General features: G+C 49.5%; 1 protein-coding gene across 1 annotated transcript; it reads right to left on the bottom strand.

The window, feature by feature from the left end:
* Positions 1-4,081: 4,081 nt before the first annotated feature.
* LOC128838606 (neurophysin 1) lies at positions 4,082-9,138 on the bottom strand. Its single transcript, XM_054030938.1, has 3 exons — positions 9,019-9,138; positions 5,001-5,205; positions 4,082-4,131 (listed from the first exon to the last, which is right to left on the bottom strand). The coding sequence occupies exons 1-3, from the start codon at positions 9,136-9,138 to the stop codon at positions 4,082-4,084; spliced, it is 375 nt and encodes a 124-aa protein (XP_053886913.1).
* Between the last annotated feature and the right edge of the window lie 10,619 nt (positions 9,139-19,757).

Raw genomic sequence — 19,757 nt, 5'->3', positions numbered from 1 at the left:
CAGGGGGCTGGACTAGATGACCCTTCCAGTGCTACATTTCCATGATTCCTTGGGGAAAACTGCCCTGTAGCCAAACGATCTTGCTGTCTGGAGATCTGTTACTGATTTACAGCGTAAATTCTTTTTGGTTAATTTCTTTCTATACTCATAGTGCTACTTCCTCTGATTACCCCTTAACTAACCCTCCTCTTAGACAAAAAATCTTTATTAAACTCTAAGGTTGAGAGCACTTATCTGCAAATTAAGGTTGGGGAAAAAATCTTTACAAGAAGTTCGTAGTATTAAAGATGTGAGGAAAAAAGATTTAAAAACCAGGGTAATTCAGAGTTAAGGTCATTTCTTTTCAAAGAAATCCACATGTTTGAAACTATGGAAACACACAGTTGAGACATAAAAGCCCTCTTTACTGTGCCCTTGTAATGAGATTGAACTTGATGTTTTCACTGAGTTCACCACTTGTTCTCACCCTAGATCCTTCTCATATTTGCTTTCCCGACAGCCGTCTTCTAGATTCTGTGGATTGTTTCCACTAGGTGGCCTTAGGATTTGTATGAACTGAATCCTGCTTTGCTCACATTTCTAATCCCTGCTGGCTATGTCATGGTTTGGTTCAGTTCTCATATGGATTTGTCCTTCTGGTTTTGGTGTCACTGGCAAACCTGATCATGGCTGAATTTGCTTGCTTGCTTCAGGGAAATACGTTTGTCTGTGAGGCGCACAGAGGACATCACTGGTGGTCTCTAAATCCTTTAGGTCATGGATTCTCTGTGGGGGTTCATGAGCACATATAATCAGAATATCAGGGTTGGAAGGGACCTCAGGAGGTCATCTAGTCCACCCCCCTGCTCAAAGCAGGACCAATCCCCAGACAGATTTTTGCCCCAAATCCCTAAATGGCCCCCTCAAGGATTGAACTCACAACCCTGGGTTTAGCAGGCCAATGCTCAAACCACTGAGCTATCCTTCCTGCCCCATCTCATGGGACCACTCTATCCCATGTTAAATGGGACAAAGTCCTGACTGGATGAGGGAAGGATCTCTGAGGTCCCAGTATGGAAAAGGCTGGGAACCCTACTCTAGATCATTAATGATACTTATGAGTCTCTTTACTACCCCCTGTAGCACTCCATGTGGCTTGCTCCTCATCAAGTGTTTGGACTCTGCCATTCACTACTCTGTTTTTCCTGTTCATTGATAGATTCTTAATCTGGAGGTTTTATTGAGCCGGCATTTCTCCCAAACATTCATGGTCTTATTATTATTGGGGCACTCCATCCCCCACCTGCCATGAAGTCCCTAATCAAAACCCTTCCTTTTAAATTGCATGGTAGAACCTTTCTATACAACACGAATGACTGGGAAGATGGAGATTTCAATCAGTATTTGACAAATAGTGGAAGTATTTAATTTTAATGCATTTTGTTTAGGTTTTAATATAGTAACATTTTAATATTACATTATTTAATCTGTATGTCGAATAGATTGGCTAATATAAAAGTCAAGACAAAACGTTTTGACGCTATCAAAGCAAAAGTTCGGGAATTCGTTTTGCAGAAATTTGTGGCTCTCTGTTCCGAATTGAAATGAAGTTTTTTTTTTAAATGTTGGAGCTTCTTGCAGAATGGAGATTCTGGTTTCTGACCTGTTCTAGCGTTTGTTGTGACAGTTATTGAGTGAGTTGTTCAGAGAGCTGTGAATGACCAAGGTTCTGTTCTGATTGAAGGGACCTCCTTTGGGCTTCCAATATTCTGCCTTATTTAAACTCTTCTGTCCCCCCATTGGCATCTTTTAACACGGGACAGAGTTCAAAAAAGAACTAGCCCAGGGGTTCTCAAACGTCATGGCACCACGACCCCCTTCTGACGACAAAAATTACTACACGGCCCCAGGATGGGGACCGAAGCCTGAGTCCGTCTGATTCTCACTGCCCTGGGCGGGGAAGAGGTCAAAGCTGAAGCCCCAGGGCTTCATCCCCAGCCAGGGGGCCTGTAACCTGAGCCCCGCCACCCAGGGCTGAATACCTCAGGCTTCGGCCCAGGGCTCGGGCTTCAGCCTCAAACCCAAGCAAGTCTAAGCCAGCCCTGGCAACCCCATTAAAAGGGGGTCGTGACCCACTTTGGGGTCCTGACCCATAGTTTGAGAACTGCTGAACTAGATAAATTCCTGGACGATAGGTCCATCAATGGCCAGGATGGGCAGGGATGGTGTCCCTAGCCTCTGTTTGCCAGAAGCTGGGAATGGGCGACAGGGGATGGATCACTTGATGATCACCTGTTCTCTTCATTCCCTCTGGGGCACCTGGCATTGGCCACTGTTGGAAGACAGGATACTGGGCCAGATGGACCTTTGATCCAACCTGCTATGGCCGTTCTTGTGTTCATATTACCTAGTGAGCTATCCACCCAGCAGGTTAAAAAGAGACTTTGCTTTTCAGTGCATATGCTGCCATTAGGTGCTTAGAAATCCTTCGTAGTTATATTTCCTCTGATTACCCTTTAACAGCAGCACAACATGGTCCTCTTTTTCTCTGCTCTCTTTTCTAGCATTACCTCCTCAATCCCACATCCATCCTTTTGGGATAGCACCTAGAGCATCTGGGTGGCAGGGCCATTGCTCTGATCATACACAGTTCCCCACGCTCTTAATTCCTAGTATGGCTTTCCAGGTCCTCGGCATGCATTGACCCTGTTTTTTCAGAGAACCTCCCTTGGGTGCTGGATAAAACTGTGACCCAGGGACTTCTTGACGCCAACTGGCAGAGGGCACAGGAGGTGCCTACAGGCTGTCAGGGATCCCCTGGGCCAGGTATATACATGTTAGTACACCAAAGGGTACGTAAGGTGGCTATCGAAAGCCAGCAGCACACTAGTCATTGTAATCATTGCAAAATGTACATATGGATAATATTTAAGGAGTTATGTATCTATACTAACAATTATGTTCTTAAAGGCTAGGAGTTAAGACAGGTCCCCAGGCAGGAGGTGCTTACCACTCTCTCTCTGGTCCTGTGGGTATTGTATGCTTTGTAATGGGTGCCTAGTTGCACACTGAACCAAATGCTAATCAAGAGAGTGCAGTCAAGAAGAAAGGTATACATGAACAAGCAACCAGCAGGGGGCATCCTCCAGTTTACAAGTGGAGGCTTGTGGGGATATCACCGGGGGTGCCAAGATGCACCCTGGATCCTTTCACTGAGGAGGCAAGCTGACACCATGTTACGTCTCATGAAAGAGAGATCCCAGGCAGGGTTGGCTGATGAGTAATACTGCATTAGACAGGAGATTATCTTGTTACTTAAGTCTAGGGTCTAAAATGCATGTTGGCATTTTATTTGAAATGTAGCCATTTGTTTCCAGTGCTGCTTCGTGCTATTGCTCGAATCTCTGCACTTGCTAACTACACTTTTGTTTGTTTTCTCTAAACATATCTCAGCGCTGTGTGTGCAGCGGAGCAGTGATCTGAGGTAGAGCAGGGGGGTACAGCTGCTTTGGGAGCAGTGGCTCTGAACTCGGCGAGTGTCCAGTGACCATGGCCTGGATACCCCACTGATACGCTCAGAGGGCTTGAGGGGTGGCGTGTTGCAGTAGGCCTACGTAGGCCTGGACGGGAGTGTTTGTGTTGTCAGAGATGTCAGGGAGCTGACTCCAGGCAGGCACAGACAAAGCTCCCTCATGCTAAGGGCAGGTGGTAGCGAGGTGCCTCCCAATCCTGGGGACTGCTGGAAAGCATCACAAAAATCCCCATCCTGGTCCTTAACTGTCTGCTTAGGTAAATCACCTACATTCCTCTCCTCCCTCATCCAGGCTGTACCAAGAAGCAGCGTCTCCTGTCCAGCGGGGGGATGTGATTCCCAGCTAGGCAGACAGCAAAGCTGTTGAGTTTGTTACAAAGCCAAGGGGGAAAAAAGGAAATAGCAGGATTTTTTGGTACAAGTTTTATTTCTAGCTGGGGATGTCATTTGAATGACGGCCGAGGCGCAGCGCGGCCAGGATTAATGCATCCTGTTGGACTGGCTTTTGGTCTTGCACAGCCTCGTAGATGGCAAATCCTGTGGCTTCATCCCGCCTGTGTAGCGGGTGGTCTAGGAAAACAGCGATTCTTGGTCACAGGCCGAGTCCACCATGCAGCCCTCTGAAGAGAAACAAACGCACATAAAAGGAAACGGCGCATGAACTGGGCCACTGGAGTTACGTATAGCTCTGCTAGATAACACCGGGGCCAGATCCTCAGCTGATGTAAATGCGAATAGCTCCATAGAAGACAATGGTTCTATACCAAGATACACACCTGAGGATCTGGCCTAGGATGTGTGGGTGGTGCCTTTCCTGCCAAGGGAGAGGTATTCTAAACTATTCCTGCTGGGTGAATTTCACCTCTGTGCATGGGGTTTGGCCTGATGTGATACTGCTGCCAACTTTGCCTGCGGCAATGAAGGCAATGCCCAGGCCAATTGAGACGTCTCTCCTCTGGGAAAGGAGGAAACTGCTGGACTGCCACCAATATTAACTTCCCCACTTCTTCTCTGTCCACAAATACTATGGCCTGAGCAGTAGATAATGGCCCATGGCCTTTGCAGAACTCTTGCCACTTGCGCATGCACCAGCACTGAAGTCACAGTGCCACTGCGCGCCGTCCAAAGATGTCCAAGTGCTTCCAAACATCAGTGAATGTAGCTCTGAGGCTGGAAGTATAATTATCCCTACGTTACTGATGAGGAAATGGAGGCACAAAGTGGTTAAGCAACTGGTCCAGAGTCCCTCAGCGAGTCTGTAGCAGAGGCAGGGGTCAAGCTCATATCTACTAAGCCCCTCCTCTACCCTCCCCATCCTGTCTCTTAATCACAAGGCCCGTCTTCCCCATGCTAAAAGTGCATGAGAGCATTGAGAATAGACATGAAGTGTTACTTTTAACAGCCATAAGTTGCAGGGTTGGGTGGGAGGGATTGTGCTCGTTCATATGGAGCTATGGTTAAAGTCGAAGCGAAGCGAGTGCTCTCTCACCGTTGTTACAGCAGATCCCAGGGGCTGCGCAGGTCCCACCGTTGGGCCCGCATGGCTTCCTGCCAGACTCGCAGGGTGTCGGCAGGTAATTCTCCTCCTGACATCGCAGGGTTTCTGAGGTACCGAAGTAGCATCCCATCTCCGCTCCACAGCAGATGCTAGGGCCAAAGCAGTGGCCTTTGTTCCTAGGTCCACAGGGGATGCACTGGTGGGAGAGAGAAACCCAAAGGCTGGTTAACGGGGAAAACAGCATCCGTGGTTGCTTGGGTCCTGATTCAAAGCCCATTGGAAAGACTGCCACTGCGCTCAGTGCATGGATGGTGTCTTTCTGCCATCATGTGCCGGTATCTAAGGAACCCCTGTCTGCTCAGCTCAGGCCTAGCGCTTCAGTTCTAGTTTTTCAACTGGTATTAGAAACCTGACTAGGAAGTGAAATGTTCTCCTGGGATTGCTCTGTGGAACTGGATGGGGTGGGGAATGAGACGTGCTCTGGAGGGGTCATAGCCCCAGCCACGCTAGCCTGGGCTCGCATCCCCAGAAAGTGAAACCAACAAGAAAATAACGATCAGCACCCCAAACTGACATTGACCAGTGGGGGTGTCACGATTCTAGCGCGGTGGTATGAGTGCATGAGAGAGTGGGGGAGGGAGAAGCAAACACAAGCTGGGAATGGGAGGGATAAAGGATAATTTTGTTTTGTGATTGTTAAATAATTGATGGGGTTAGTTGCCAGCGCAGGGAGGGAATTGTTTGGAAACGTTATGTGTTAGTTTCAGAGTAACAGCCGTGTTAGTCTGTATCCGCAAAAAGAAGAACAGGAGTACTTGTGGCACCTTAGAGACTAACAAATTTATTAAATTTGTTAGTCTCTAAGGTGCCACAAGTACTCCTGTTCTTCGTTATGTGTTAGTGCCCCTTTAATAAACAGGTGAAACCATCCTGAACAAATTGGGCTGAACTAATCCAGGGTGTAACTCCACTGACCACAGTAGCGTTTGATACGTTGCCTGTGACTCCTATTAAGAGAACTCCCCTACGCTTGCTGGGCTGGGTCTCCTACTGTATTCTGCTGTGTATTTCTTTTATTAAGCACAAGGTTTCGTTGTGCTAACAGTTTTCCTGGGCTCCGGCTAGATCATGCTATTTATGTGAAAGTCCCCAAGTTTTGCCTGAAGATCAATGTCCCGAGGCGGGCAGTGGGGCAGCTATTGTGATGGGTTCTACAAAACACTGGTGCCTTTGTGTATCAGTTCAGGGTTAAATCCCCTGGCAGCCCTTCCCCGTGCACTTGAAAGCAGACAGATCCTATCGTTTGAATTAGCAGTTCATGGGCTAAGGAAAGGGATGCTTTGAAGAAACAGTGCAAAATGCAGGTCACATGAATGAATACAGACCTAACCCCCACCCCCAGACTTTGCTTTTACTTGGGCCGTCCCAGCCTCGTTCGTGGCTCAACAGAGAGCAGAATTTCGTCCTATCATTTTAATACATCAGTAACCATTGGGTGTCTTTCTCAACTCTAACTCATAGACTTTAAGGTCAGAAGGGACCATTATGATCATCTAGTCTGACCTCCCGCATGATGCAGGCCACAAAGCCGTCCCAACCCCTTTCCCTTGACTCTGCTGTTGAAGTCCCCAAATCCTGTGGTTTAGAGACTAACCAGCGCAAATGTATTCCCTCCTCACCCAAATTGTGGCCCTCTTACGCAGTGGCCGCCTGCTGTAGGGAAATATTGCTCCAGAACATTTTGCCTCCCTCAGAACCATCTGATTAAAGGGGGTTACAGGGAGTATGATTGGATTTGTTCCCTTTGCCCTCCTGCTCCCCAGTCTAGCTGATGCTGGGGATATTATCTCCTCTCATGTGTACAGGATACACATTACAGACTGACTCAGAAGATGATCAGTAAAATGTTCCTCCTAAGCACAATCGCTCTTGACAGTGTGGCATCGGTTTGGAAAGGCTGCAGGCCTTATCTCCCACAGTCCCCACTGTGCCTGTGGACAGGCAGCAGGAGGAACATGTAGCAGAGCACTGAAAACTCATCTCAGGTCGTGACTGCCCCTTATGTTGCCCGCACTGCTCTTCTCCCAGAGCCAGCGCTCAGTAACTGGCCATCAGTGATTTGACTGATGCTGCTGCTGGGCTATCACAGCTGTTTCTTGGCTGGCCATTTCCCACTGGATGGCATTCCTGACCTGCCATGCAGACTATTTGCCTGCATCCCTGTGGTGTTTTCCTCTGTGTTTCAGCACGAGCCTATTAGCATGTGCTCTCAGCCCCCTCAAGGCACCTTGCTCCAGGCCAGTCCCACTGCCACTGCCCTAATCCAGTTTTTGTCCCCTCTGCATCTGAGTCAGGCAGCTTCTTCCAAGCCGCGTAGGCACCCACAAGGGGTTGCTGAGAGCACAGGAGAGCATCTTCTCTGCTGTTAGTCTGGTGCCTGGCATCACAGCGCCCGCTCCCCGCCGGCCCACAGTAACTGGGAGCACAACTGCAGGGAAAGTCCTGCTCAGTCATTCTGGGGGAATGGGTCATCCACAGGCCAGTCACATGTAGCACCTGTGGGGGGCTGGCACATGCTCAGTGCAGGTGGAATCTTCAGAGAATTTATCTGCCAAACTCTGACACATCTCTGGTAAGTAAGTGCAGAGGCTTCTGACGTGGCCACATTTGAGTGGTTTATTCCACGGGGCTGGCAAAAGGCACATCCCTGATACCAGGGCGACCCCACTCCCAAATTTCAGGTCCCGTCTCCAAAGAATGGGGATGCTAGAGCGCCTCAACAAAACAGATTTAAGAATTTTTTTTGAAGTGGGCAAAACAATGAACGGTCCCCACATCTCATTCTTGGAAGTGGCCAAGATATTTTAGCTGAACCTTTCAGAAGAAAATTCAGGCTGATTCAGACACCCAGCATGGTACATTTCAAACCAAGCAGTTGAAGTTTGGCAAAGTTGTAAGCAACTGAAAACACAGGCCTATGTGGGGAAGTATTGGACAACCTTCAAAATAGATGCTGCTCCCCGTCCTGCCTATAAGGCAATCTGATATAGACATCTACACTTGTAACAGTATTTACAATTCACCACCAAACTAGACTTCTGATGTCCTCAATACAGCTGGGCTTATAATTGTAGTGCAATAGTGCCTGGAGAACCTGATTGAAATGGGACCTGATTGGGCCGGGTGCTGTACACACGTAAAGCCAACTTCTCCCCCGGAGGATTTACACTTTAAAGAGACAAGACAGCTAAAGGAAAGATTATTATCCCCAGTGTACAGATGGGGAAGTAAGGCACAGAAAGATTAAAGGACTTGACCAAGATCGCACAGGGTGTCTGTAGCAGAGGTGGGGATCGAATCCAGATCTCCTGCTTCCCTCTCAGTCTCCATCCAATGCTTTAACCACAAGACTGAAAAGTCTGGCTGCTTACCACTCATCTGCAAAGGGGCTCATGTGTGTTCCATTATTTTTCAAACATACTTTCAGCGTTAGCTGCTTAGGTAATATATTGGCTGAATGAGGTCCTGACGATCACAAGATGCACTTCTCTACTGCCCAGGAGTTTGGCATACACTATAGTCTATGCTTTCCTGATTGGCTGAACACTGAACACAGAGATGGTTGGAATGGGGCATAGGAGAAGGGAAGGAAAAGAGGGACTTGGTAATGAATATTCGTTAATGCTTGTTCAAAGCTTTACAAAATTCACACCACAGCTGTGTGAAGGGCATCGGAGAGCCACAGTCTAGCTGCTTGTGGTATTGATCAGGGTATCAAAACATACGCGTGTCTAGTTGCTCGGGTTTAGACAGCTACCATCGCAGCTGGCACAGCTCAGCCCCTTGCCAGCAATCTCCCTATCGCGCCCTGGACAGGATCCTTTTGGGCAGGAGGTGAGAGCTTTGGTGCAGTATCAGGGCAGCTTGGGACCGTCACGCTAACAGGCTGTCAATGGGGTGTCTTTACCCAGCCCTAAACAGCCCCGACAGTAAGGAATGCATCACGTACCTTTCTGACATCCATGTCCAGGACTGAGCGCTTTCCGCCGATGGGGCAGTTCTGGATGTAACAGGCCGAGGAGAGAGCCAGGAACCACAAGACGCAGATGGCGAGAGTGTTCTGAGACATGGTGGCTGCTGCTGACCCTGCTTTGCTCTCGAGTGGGCTCAGGAAAGCCCTCCAGGTTTTGTCTCCGCTCCTTCCGCGGTGCCGATATATATAGCGCCCGCTGCAGCTACTTAGACGTGCCGCCACCATCGTCACTCATTTCCCTTAAAAAATACAAGGCATTGCTTTTCACACCAACTAGCACTGCTAATAATCCAGGGTCGAGGATGTGAGGTCAGCGAAGAAGGAATCATTTGCTCCTTGGCACTTATTCCAAACATGGCGAGACATGAGTTGACGTCTACGAGTTTCCTTTAATTGGCACAGTCAATCGGGGCCGCTGGGGGTCAGCGAGCGGAGTTGGCGAGGCCCTCACTTTCCCGTTAGGTCCCAGGATGGGGCGGTTCCTTGCTTTGCTCCTGGCAGAAGAATATTTTCGAACAGTTACATTTCCTCACGCACCTTTCAGCCCAAGAGGCACCTAAAGCGGTACACAAATATCGACAGGCAGCACTTTGTCCACCTCTGGGGTGGAACGCAGCAGCTGCTTGACAGTGCCCAGCAACATCATGGGAGCATAAATGGCTACCTGTGATGAAGACTGTGGCTTTATACCTCCCCTTTAGCTGACAGCACCCCCCAACCTCGTTCAGTACCCTCAGGGGGACAGTGCCACCCCCTGAAACACCAGCGCCACTTCCCGCAGCACCTGTACGCTCCTTGGTTGGCTCCCTCTCAGCAGGTTAGCTTGAGGGTTGCCAGGATCACAGGGGTGTGGAGGACCACGAGAGATACAGCAGTTTGCTGCAATATTCCAGGCAAACCTCATTGCGTTATGTTAAATGTTACTGGGTTAAGTATCTTAGGCGTTAGTTGTAGTAAAACCACAAATGGTTATGTACTATTGTGGGATTATATGCAACAGCTCTATGCGGGGAGACTTGCCTAACATAACCCCTGGGAAGGGTTATAAAGTCAAAAGACGATTTGAAACAATGTGTCGGACAAGAATGACCTGTTAAAGTGGGGTTTCCCGGAAGTCTCTAGGGGGCAGGGTATGCAAATGTAAACTCCTCCGCCTAGGCAAGAACCCAGCCTTTGGGATCTTCACCCTGAGGAGGGGACCTTTGGCAGCTGATCACTTGTTACATGAGGACAAGGTCAGAGGCCCAAACTGTTTAAAGGAAAGAATGAACAAGTCATGGGTGTTCTTGTGCTGAGCAAAAGGTGTCATGGCTGTGTAACCCCAGAAAAACCCTGTGAGGGGGCTGACACTGTGAGAGCCCCTGTTGGAGTTGGGGTGATCTCTGGTAAGTGTAGTTGCGTAGGTCCTTTTATTGTTTTTAATATGTTTTCTCTTGGATGCTTTCACCTTAAGAATAAATGTGGTGGCATAAGAAAAGCTGTGTGGTGCCTTAGAATTGTTCATAGCCTCTGAAGAGAAGGCAAAGCAGGCCTGCTTAGGCAGTCTGACTTGCTAGAGCATTCACAGTGTAGGCAGTTGTGCAGCCTGGAAAAACCCTGGTCAGGAGGGAGAGAGAGAGAGAGAGGTCTCTGCCCAGGAGGGGTGACAGCTCAGGAGCCTATGCCCTGGCTACACCCTGGAGAGGGAATTCAGGTGTAGTTACCCTGAAGGTGATAAGGTTATTGGATTGAAATTCCTTCATGCCCACCAAAGGGGAGGCTAACTTACACAACCATATGCACCACTTCTGAGTGATCCTGCAGCCCGGAAACTCCAGCTGTCCTGCAGGGTGAATTCCTTGGAGTACCACTGAGCTCCTGTTGCAAGGGCATTCATTTCCTGCCAGCCTTCAGCACTGTAGGGTCTCAGACACCAGGCACATGGCCAGGTTAATGCCATCAGTAGAACCGCCACAGTTTAGAGGAACACACAAACCATTGTGGATTAACCTATGTTCTACCACATCTATTGCCTCTGGTCCAGACCACAGTGCACTGCAAACTGGGACTAGCAGCTAAGCAGACAGGAAGAGTCTGTTTTTTTACTCCAGAACAGTTTCCTTTTTTTTTAAGTGAACAAACCCAACGTTTCTGGGTTACAGGCCTGCAGAGCTATCTGAGTAAGGGGCAGAGCCAGCATGAGCAAACTGACCCAGCCACCAAGAAGGAAAAACGGCTTCTGAACAGTTCCGGCAGGAAATACAAAGGCAGCGAAACTACTCATGGAGAGTCACTCTGAGTGGGGGCTGAGTATTCTTTTTTCTGCTCTTCCCAAACAGCTGATCTGGTCAATTGCAGAAATGGGCTATAGACCCAAAAGAGCTAACCCAGGGTCAATATCAGTGTAGCCACTTAAGCCAGGATGCCACTGTCACGTGCGTAATACCTGACTGAAAGGAAGAGAAAGTACCATCCAGGGGTTAGGTATTAGCCTGGCATTTGGGAGACCTGCATTCAATTTCCTGCACTGCTCCAGTCTTCCTCTTTGACCTGGGGCACATTGCTGAGGGGGGTGGCTATTCTGCAATCCTGGGGGTGGTTGTTACAGTTTGAGTGCACAGACCTGAGTTAGTTTTAATCCTGCTAACTCCGATTCTGAAGCGGTCAAGCCCCAGCAGCATGTACTTTCGCGCAGGTGGTACAAGCCCATTGGAGGCCCGGGCAATTATTCGTGGGGCTAGACCACACTGAAGCCTGAACTGCTGCTGCACTGGCCCTGCTCCGGTACCGGCGCTAGCTAGTTAAAGCCAGCGGAAAGGTGTCTGCTTGAGCTGCAATCACAAGATGTAGAGACATGCAGTAGAGACATGCCCTTTGTTGCTCTGTGCCTCAGTTTCCTGTTGGTGCATTGGGGATAATAGCACTCTGAGTTCAGGTGTGTACATCACAACGGCTCTGCCACAACTGAATAGCATGGCTGCTTTGCAGGTGCGCGAGTTCTGTCTTCAGAGCCCCCGCCGTGGGCCTGAACCGTTTTGCCCAAAGTGACTTCCTCGACGCCCCCATGGTGATTTGCGATCACTAACTTTCTGAGTGCAACAACGCCCCGGGTTGCCCAATGTGGCGCTGAATCATCGGGAGAAAAGCAGATGTCTCGGCACTGAAGATGCGCCGACAGCCAGTAATGCTGCTAAGCGTTAATGAGCGAGATTGACAGATAGTGAAATCAGTCAGGGACGCTGCTCACCTTGACCCTTCACCTTCATTAGCTCAATTAAGATCTTCCCGTCTACCATAAATTCATCAGACATGGACAACGTCCTGAAAATCTTACGTTCATTGACTATATTATCCTGGCACCGTCACTACCCGTCCCAGGGCCTGGATAAATGGTGCATACATTGCTCCAGACACTTAACAGTTGGCTAAGCAGCAACCTTTGTCATCTTCGTTGGCTTGCTTTAATATTTGCCACTTAGCGAGGGCATGGTAGACAATAGAGAGAGTCAGAGGGGCTGTTCCACCCTTGCTTTTGGAATCTGAGCAGGGTCAGCCAATCAGCGTTAAGTAGGGTGACCAGACAGCAAGTGTGAAAAATCGGGACGGGGGTGGGGGGTAATAGGAGCCTATATAAGAAAAAGACCCCCAAATCGGGACTGTCCCTATAAAATCGGAACATCTGGTCACCCTAGCGTTAAGCAGTGAGTCCTCACGTAAACCAATGAATGGAAAAAGAAGGACACAGGGTAAATACTAATAGCTTTCTAGTGCAGTGGTCCTCAAACTGTGGGATGTGCCCCCATAGCGAGGCCCGGAGGAACATCTAGGGTGTGTGGCAGGGCCTGGGCCAGCCCCCCAAAGGGGGTGGGGCGGAAGCACCACCCAGTGCAGTCTGCCCCCAGCTCCATTCCAGCCCCAGCTGCAGCTCAGGCCCTGGGCGGCTTCCAACCGCAGCTCCGGTCCTGTTCCCAGCTCTTGACCATGGTTGCCAGCAGGGGGCGGACAGGCTCCATTACAGATAATGGGGGGTGCAACATAAAAAGTTTGGGGACCCCGTTCTAGAGAGCTCTGAAATCTTCTCTGCTGTCATCGGCTCTCGTCCGAGAGCCTGATTCTTATCTTGCACCACTATAAATCTGGAATGACTCCACTCATACCCTTTAGCCTGATTCCAGTCTCCTGCACGATGGTATAAGTTAAGAGTGACTTCAGTGGAGTTCCATCAGTACAAAACGAGTGTGAGATCAGAATCTGGCCCACGAGAACTGCTCTGGCAGTAGAGTACGTGAGGGCAGAATATGCCCTTAGGGATGGGGGACTGTAATGTCATTTTTCATACAAAGAGCCCAAAGCTTTTTGCAAACCTTAACCGAGTGCACCTCGCACACCGTGTGAGGCAGGTAAAGATCAGCGTGCCTGTATTTCACAGATGGGGACAGGATGACCTAGTGGTTAGGGGCACAAGGTTAGGAGACCTGGGCTAAATTCCCTGCTCTGCCACAGACGTCCTGTGTGACCTTGGGCAAGTCACTTAGGCCCAGCTCCTCAATTAATTTAGGTGGAAAAGAGGGGCCCAAAGAATCAACAGTGTTATCATGACCCAGTTCAATGCTCCAGCATTAAGCAGTGTTAGGCTGTCAGGAGTGAGTGCCTTCAGCTGAACCTGTGGACTAGCCAGACCAGCTCTGGGCGGGTGAATAAGCTCAAATGGGTCGCGGCAGGACCGCCTGATTGGCTGCAGGGAGCCAGGAGGCCTGCTTTTAAGCTGAGCAGCGGTAGGTCAGTGGCTGCTCAATGACCGTGGCTGCAGCTGGAGCTGCTCCTGTGCAGGCAGAAGAAGGTCCAGAGTCCCGGGAGATGGTGGGCACGGAGGCCATGATGGTGAAGCTTGTGCCTTTCCCTGCCTTTCATCAGCCAGCTGCGTGATAGCCTGCTCCTTATTCCCCCCAAACTCTCTTTCTGAGGACCCCAAAATGGGGGGGGGGGAGGAATAGCCTCTCCTCTCATTATTTTGTCCGCCAATTAGGCCTAGTTTCTGACACACCCATTTTGATTTGTCGCTTTCCAGTCCCACACTTCTCTTGTTTACCAGGCATGGTCTTAACACAGCCTGTGAGTTCTATGGGGAGACCTCTTTGTTTGGACTCATGCTGTTTTTCTGTCTCCCTTTTGCACCTTTTAATAATAATATATGGAGATATACCTATCTCCTAGAACTGGAAGGGACCTTGAAAGGTCATTGAGTCCAGTCCCCTGCCATCACTAGCAGAACCAATTTTTTGCCCTAGATCCCTAAGTGGCCCCCTCAAAGAGTGAACTCACAGCCCTGGGTTTAACAGGCCAATGCTCAAACCACTGAGCTATCCCTCCCCCCCTTTTCCCATCAGCCTTTCTTGTATCAGGTTATTGTAACTTGGAATGAACTTTCACTCGCTCTTTGCAGATGAGCTCACAATTTGGGTACATTTGTAGGCCCAGTTACCAGAACAGGCCCTATAAATACCTCAGATGGATCGATAGACAACTGAGGCAGGGAGAGGGGAAGCGACTTGCCTCCGAGCCCACAGAAAGTCAGTTTCAGAGCCAGAATTGAATCCAGGAATCTGGAGTCCGAGGGCCAGTTTTACGAAGATATTTAGGTGTCAAAACCCCTCGTGAGGTTTTCAAAGGCGCCTAAGCGCTAAACTCCCATTGAAATCAGAAAAAAGAGCGTTTCAAAGACTTAAAGACGTACCTGCACTAGAGAGAAAGGACTGCATTTATAAACTCTCCCCCATGTATTATTGTAGGTGATTTAGAACGACTGAGAGTCCCTGTCTGGAAAAGGGGCTGAGCACTGGGGTATAACAAAGGGCTGCCCTTTCTCAGCCCACTGGAGAAAGGGAAACTAGGACTCCACCAGCGGGAGACAACACAAGGAAGCAGTGGACCAATAGCCTAGATCCACAATCCAGAGCTGAACGCCGGCTTCAGAGGTAGGCTTCTGTAGGATGCCGGTGGGTCCGGATCTGCTATTTCTCAAAGTCTGTGGGTGTTGGCGCCAGGGTTTCCATTTCCTCTCATCTCTGATTATTCTGTAGTTCAGGATTGTTTCCGGAGACCCGCTTGTGAGGCTGCTAGGCTCATGCATGTCCCTGAGAAACAGTCAAAAACAGCTGGTCACAGAAAATGCAGAAGAAAATGACTGGGGGGTGGGGGTGGGGGGCGGGAAGAGCTTCCTCTCTCTCCTTATTAAGCTTCCTGTTAATTACACACAGACACAGTTGCTGTTTATGGGCCTGATCCAGCCTATATGACTCTCCTTCACTCTAAAGGGCTTCAGACCAGGTTCTGTAAACTTTCTTATCCCAGTTAGCTAGGCGAGATGAGCCTCACCCTCCTGGCTGACCACACACCGCTCCCCTGGGACCAGGACTGAGACCCAAAAGAGAGTTCTAAGAGGGAACCCTCGCAAGCAGCAGTGTGATTTGCAGGTGCAGCAACATATACAAAGGCTGGGACTTCTCAGACACGGCATTACTCAGCAGGGAGGAGGCCAGGTTTGATGCTGGAAGCTCCGCCTCTGGCTCCACCTCCCTGGAATGCCTCCTCCCTCTGGGGACTCTATAAACGGTTGCTTCCTAAGCTCGGTGACCGTCAGAGCCGATTGAGGCTGTGCCTTTGGGTCGCCTGCCATCAAACCAGTGCTCCTTTGGTCAAACGGGTAAGTGTGTTCCTTCTCTTTCAATACCCCGTCACCCCTTTGGACCCAAGTGATTAGCTGAATTTGGGGGGTTGTGGCTAGTTCCAGTTAAAAGGAGAAATTGATGACAGAATCAGGGCTTTTCTTTGCTGCAATCTTGTTTATTTACAAGGGGTGAACACAAAGTCCTGTTTCCCTGAACACAGAAGGAACCAAACAGGAGATAGGTTCTTTGCTTACAGCTCCAAGCCTCTTTTTCTGGCACCAGGCCCCTTCTATAGGCTCCTCTCGGGGTCACCGACTGAGCTTGTCCAGACTCTGTGTGTGTGTGTGTGTGTGTGTGTGTGCTGTCTTCTGCTTCTCTTACATGTACACACCTCTTGCTGCTCAAACAATACCCAAAGAGTCCCTCCACGCAACTCATTCAGATTTCTGGACAGCTTTGTATTTGCCTCTGTTTGGGGGAGAGCCATGTGCCCGTACTTTGGGTTTGGAGGCGGCTTTTATTTCAGTCACTTCTTCACATTCATCCCGAACAAAAGGGATGTTGATGTTTATGATGTTTTTGGGCGACTGGAGAAGCGAGAAGGATATTGCAAACTGCTGGGGATGAATCCCTCTCCTGCATTGGGGCCAGGGTGAGGGTCCCGGTGGTGCCTTGACTCTGCACTTGTCCCGAATCACACCCCAATAGAAAAAGCAAAGCAGCCAAGACACACAACAAGAAGATTTAACTCAGCGGTGACCCTAAGAGCCCCTCTGTGCCAATTTAGCAGAGAGCCCCCCCATACTGTAACTCACATCAGCTCTGACATACGCATTGCCCCAACACACTGTTGTCATAATATATAGCTCAAAAGTGCCATGTAAGGTACCCACTGGTCATGTGATGGACGTATGGGTTGTGTTTAAAGAGTTACAGATGTGTGCTGGAAAGTTCAATGTTCTCAAAGTGTGTTTGGGAGGCAGTGCACAAAGGGTTGTGTATTTACCTGTCTGACCAGCCAGTCTTCAGGCAGAGGACAATGAAAGTACATTTACATATAAGGTAAAGAAAGCCATCCAGATAAACAAATAGAGGAGAAGACCGTTCATTCTGGGAGACAGAATATGCACCCCAGGAAGACTTCCTGGCTCTTGTGGCCAAGACAATGGACTTTGTGTAATACAAGGGGAGCAAAAAGACCTTTTAGTGATCCATTACTGTGGGGACATAAGGTACAGCAGCCTGTGAAAGTTGGATCCCCTAATCTGGAGGGTCAGGGATGCTGGTAACTTCATGTAAGGAAGAAAACTGCTTTGGCAAAGATAGTAACTTGCTAAAATTAGTTACTATCGAGTGTTTTTTGTTTTATTTGTAATCACACTTCTCTCTTTTATACTTGCTTAGTATCCCTGCAATCTCTGTTCTTTGTTAATAAACTTCTCCCTAGTTTTACTATAAACCATCTCACTGCTATCCTATTGAAGTAAGTGTGAATCTTCAGCAAACCTAACCAGCTGATGAGCACGCTGTGTCTTTGGAGGGAGCGGACTTAGTAATTTCTGTGAGCATCCAGAGAGAGGGACTAGATGCTGCAGGGAGACATCTCTGGGGAACTGCAAGTCACTGATTGTTCCCTGCGAGGCAAGGTTTAGACTGGCAGAGTTTCAAGGGGTTTGCTGGTGAAGCGGGCGGGCTGGTGTGGCAGGGTCAGGAGCTGATGCACAGGCTAATCTCTGCTGAGGCAGAGGGGTAACTCCGTGGCTTACGGTTCTGGCTGTCCTGAGCAGAACGTCACACCAACACACAGAATGTTGAACCGTGTTGGGAGCTAGCGCCAGTTTGTTAAACAGCCCCAGAACTTCACGCTGCTCCATGGAACAGGAAGCCAGCGAGGGTGAGAGTCCTGGGAACAAAAGGGAAGGGTAAGTTATCAGGGCAAATTCCCTACCCGGGAGATCTGGTTAATTATGGCAGCCCCATGGCCTGGCTCACTTTGAACCTGACTCGACGAGAGAATGAATATGCAGTGGAGAGTGACTCTGCACAGCTGTGGGGTGGGGTGGCCCTAACAAGACTCTCTGCTGTCTCCGATTTGTGTGATTCACTAGATATACACTTGGCTAATCACCCTGTAGGACTGAGAGCTCTTTAATTGTAAGATTGTTTATTAATTGTATTGCAAGGGTGCTTGCAGCCTGAGACCCACTGAACTCACTTCTCTGTCTCGCCAGCTTTGGGAGCTATACGTGATGAGGCAATCAGTAGATAATGTGGCATTATGCAATTCCAGGCACTGGAATCTCAACGTGGGGTGCCTGACGGTTTGAAAGGACTGTGTTGCTCTAGTCCAGAAGCGTCCGTGTTTTGCTGTGTGATGTGGGTGCAGTTTGCTCAGATGAAAGACCTATCTCTCTGCTTTGTTTACAAAAAACATGCAAGGCATTAAAGAAAAGTAACGAGTGAGAGAATTTCTGCTCTCAAGTACACTGGTACCTATCAATCAACTCTACTGAACTCAGGGAGCCTGATTCTGAGCTCTCATGGGTATAAACGCAGACTAACTCAATTGAGTCGATGGGTCAGATTCTGATCCTGGTGTTAATTTATTGTGGTAGTGTCTAAAGGCCCCCATGCCATTGTGCTAGGCACTGTACTCATAATCTCCAGACGGTGTGGGGTATTGTTGCCCTCTGGTGGCTGGCTCACATGGGAGGTTTATAATTGCTACTGTCTTGGGGACTTTGGGCCAGGGTTTTAAAGGTATTTAGGCACCTAAAGATGCAGCCAGGTACCTGGTGGAGTTTTCAAAAGCACCTAGGTGTGGATCTCCCATCGATTTCAATTGTCAGCCACCTCGATATCATTCAAACTCTGACCCTGTGTCTTCCAGTTCTGTTTGTAGCTGCCAAGGCCTTTTGCTCTGAAGGACATGCATCTGAATCCCACTGCCACCAAAGTGGGGTTGGCTATAGGAGTCCTTAACAGAACAAAGCTCTGTGTGAATGCACGCGTGTAACACCAACAGACCCAGGTCATCGGTGGGCGGGATCGAACCTGCGACCTCAGTGCTTGAGCCTCTACTGCATGAGCTAAAAGCCATATGGCGCTTAGTTAAGGCTAAAGAGCAGACTCATTAATCTCTCTCTAAGTGGTCTCAGTGCCTCTAGATGGGACAGAACACCACACCCAGGAGGTTCTGGGCCTTAGATGCTATGGTGGTGGGTGCTGTGGTGATCCCCGATAGAGGACTGAAGATGCACACGCAAGCCATGGGACAAGGAGTGGAAAGGCCATTAGTAGATGGAGGAGAAGGGGTCACTGCAAGAGGTTTCATGGATTCCAAGGCCAGAGGGGACCATTGTGCTCCTCTGGGCTGCCTTCCTGTGTAGCACTGGGCGGAGAACTCCCCTGCAATAAACAGGTGGGTTCTCAGGAGGGACCTGAGGGAGGGGGGAGGAGCTGGAGGTGGAGAAGCCACGAATAGTAAAGAGCTGGAGAGGGAGGGCTGGATGGGTCAGAGGGAGGGGAATGAGAGAGGAGCTGTAAGCAAGGACGGGGTGCTTGGCTGTACTGCCCCCTTATTACCCAGCGAAGGGGGCTATTTGGTATGCCTTCCTCAGGAACCCATTCGCTTCACTGTAACTCCAGGCAACTCACTGGCTGCTTTGCCGGCCTCCCTCCTCTCCCAAGACTCGATCTGCCGTTTATTTGCTCAGCAGGTCAGAAGAATGGGCTGGAATCATCCCCGTGCTGGTGCCCTCTCTCCCTCTGCTCTGGCCATGCTGACATGCCCTAATATTCCCCGCCCGCAGTAATAGCAGTGACACAAGCTCTAACATCTCGCTTCCCGGCCCTGCGTCTCCCAGCCCAGGTTGCTCTGACCACGGCAGAATGGCGCACCAAATGAGCCAGCGTGCCTTGTCTGATTCTCATTGCAAATTCCCTGCAAGAGAGGCAGCACAATGAGACTAAGAAAGAAGCCTATCCAATGCTGTGCTCTGTATTCAGGAATACACTTCCCAGCCGCGTTCCCCTTTCGGGCTGGCTGACTGCCACTCAGCCGAAGTA

This window comes from Malaclemys terrapin, chromosome 5 (assembly GCF_027887155.1).
Source record: "Malaclemys terrapin pileata isolate rMalTer1 chromosome 5, rMalTer1.hap1, whole genome shotgun sequence".
NCBI classification, from domain to species: Eukaryota; Metazoa; Chordata; order Testudines; family Emydidae; genus Malaclemys; species Malaclemys terrapin.
The sequence above is the reverse complement of the archived record's forward strand: the minus strand, read 5'-3'. Positions and strand labels throughout refer to the sequence as shown.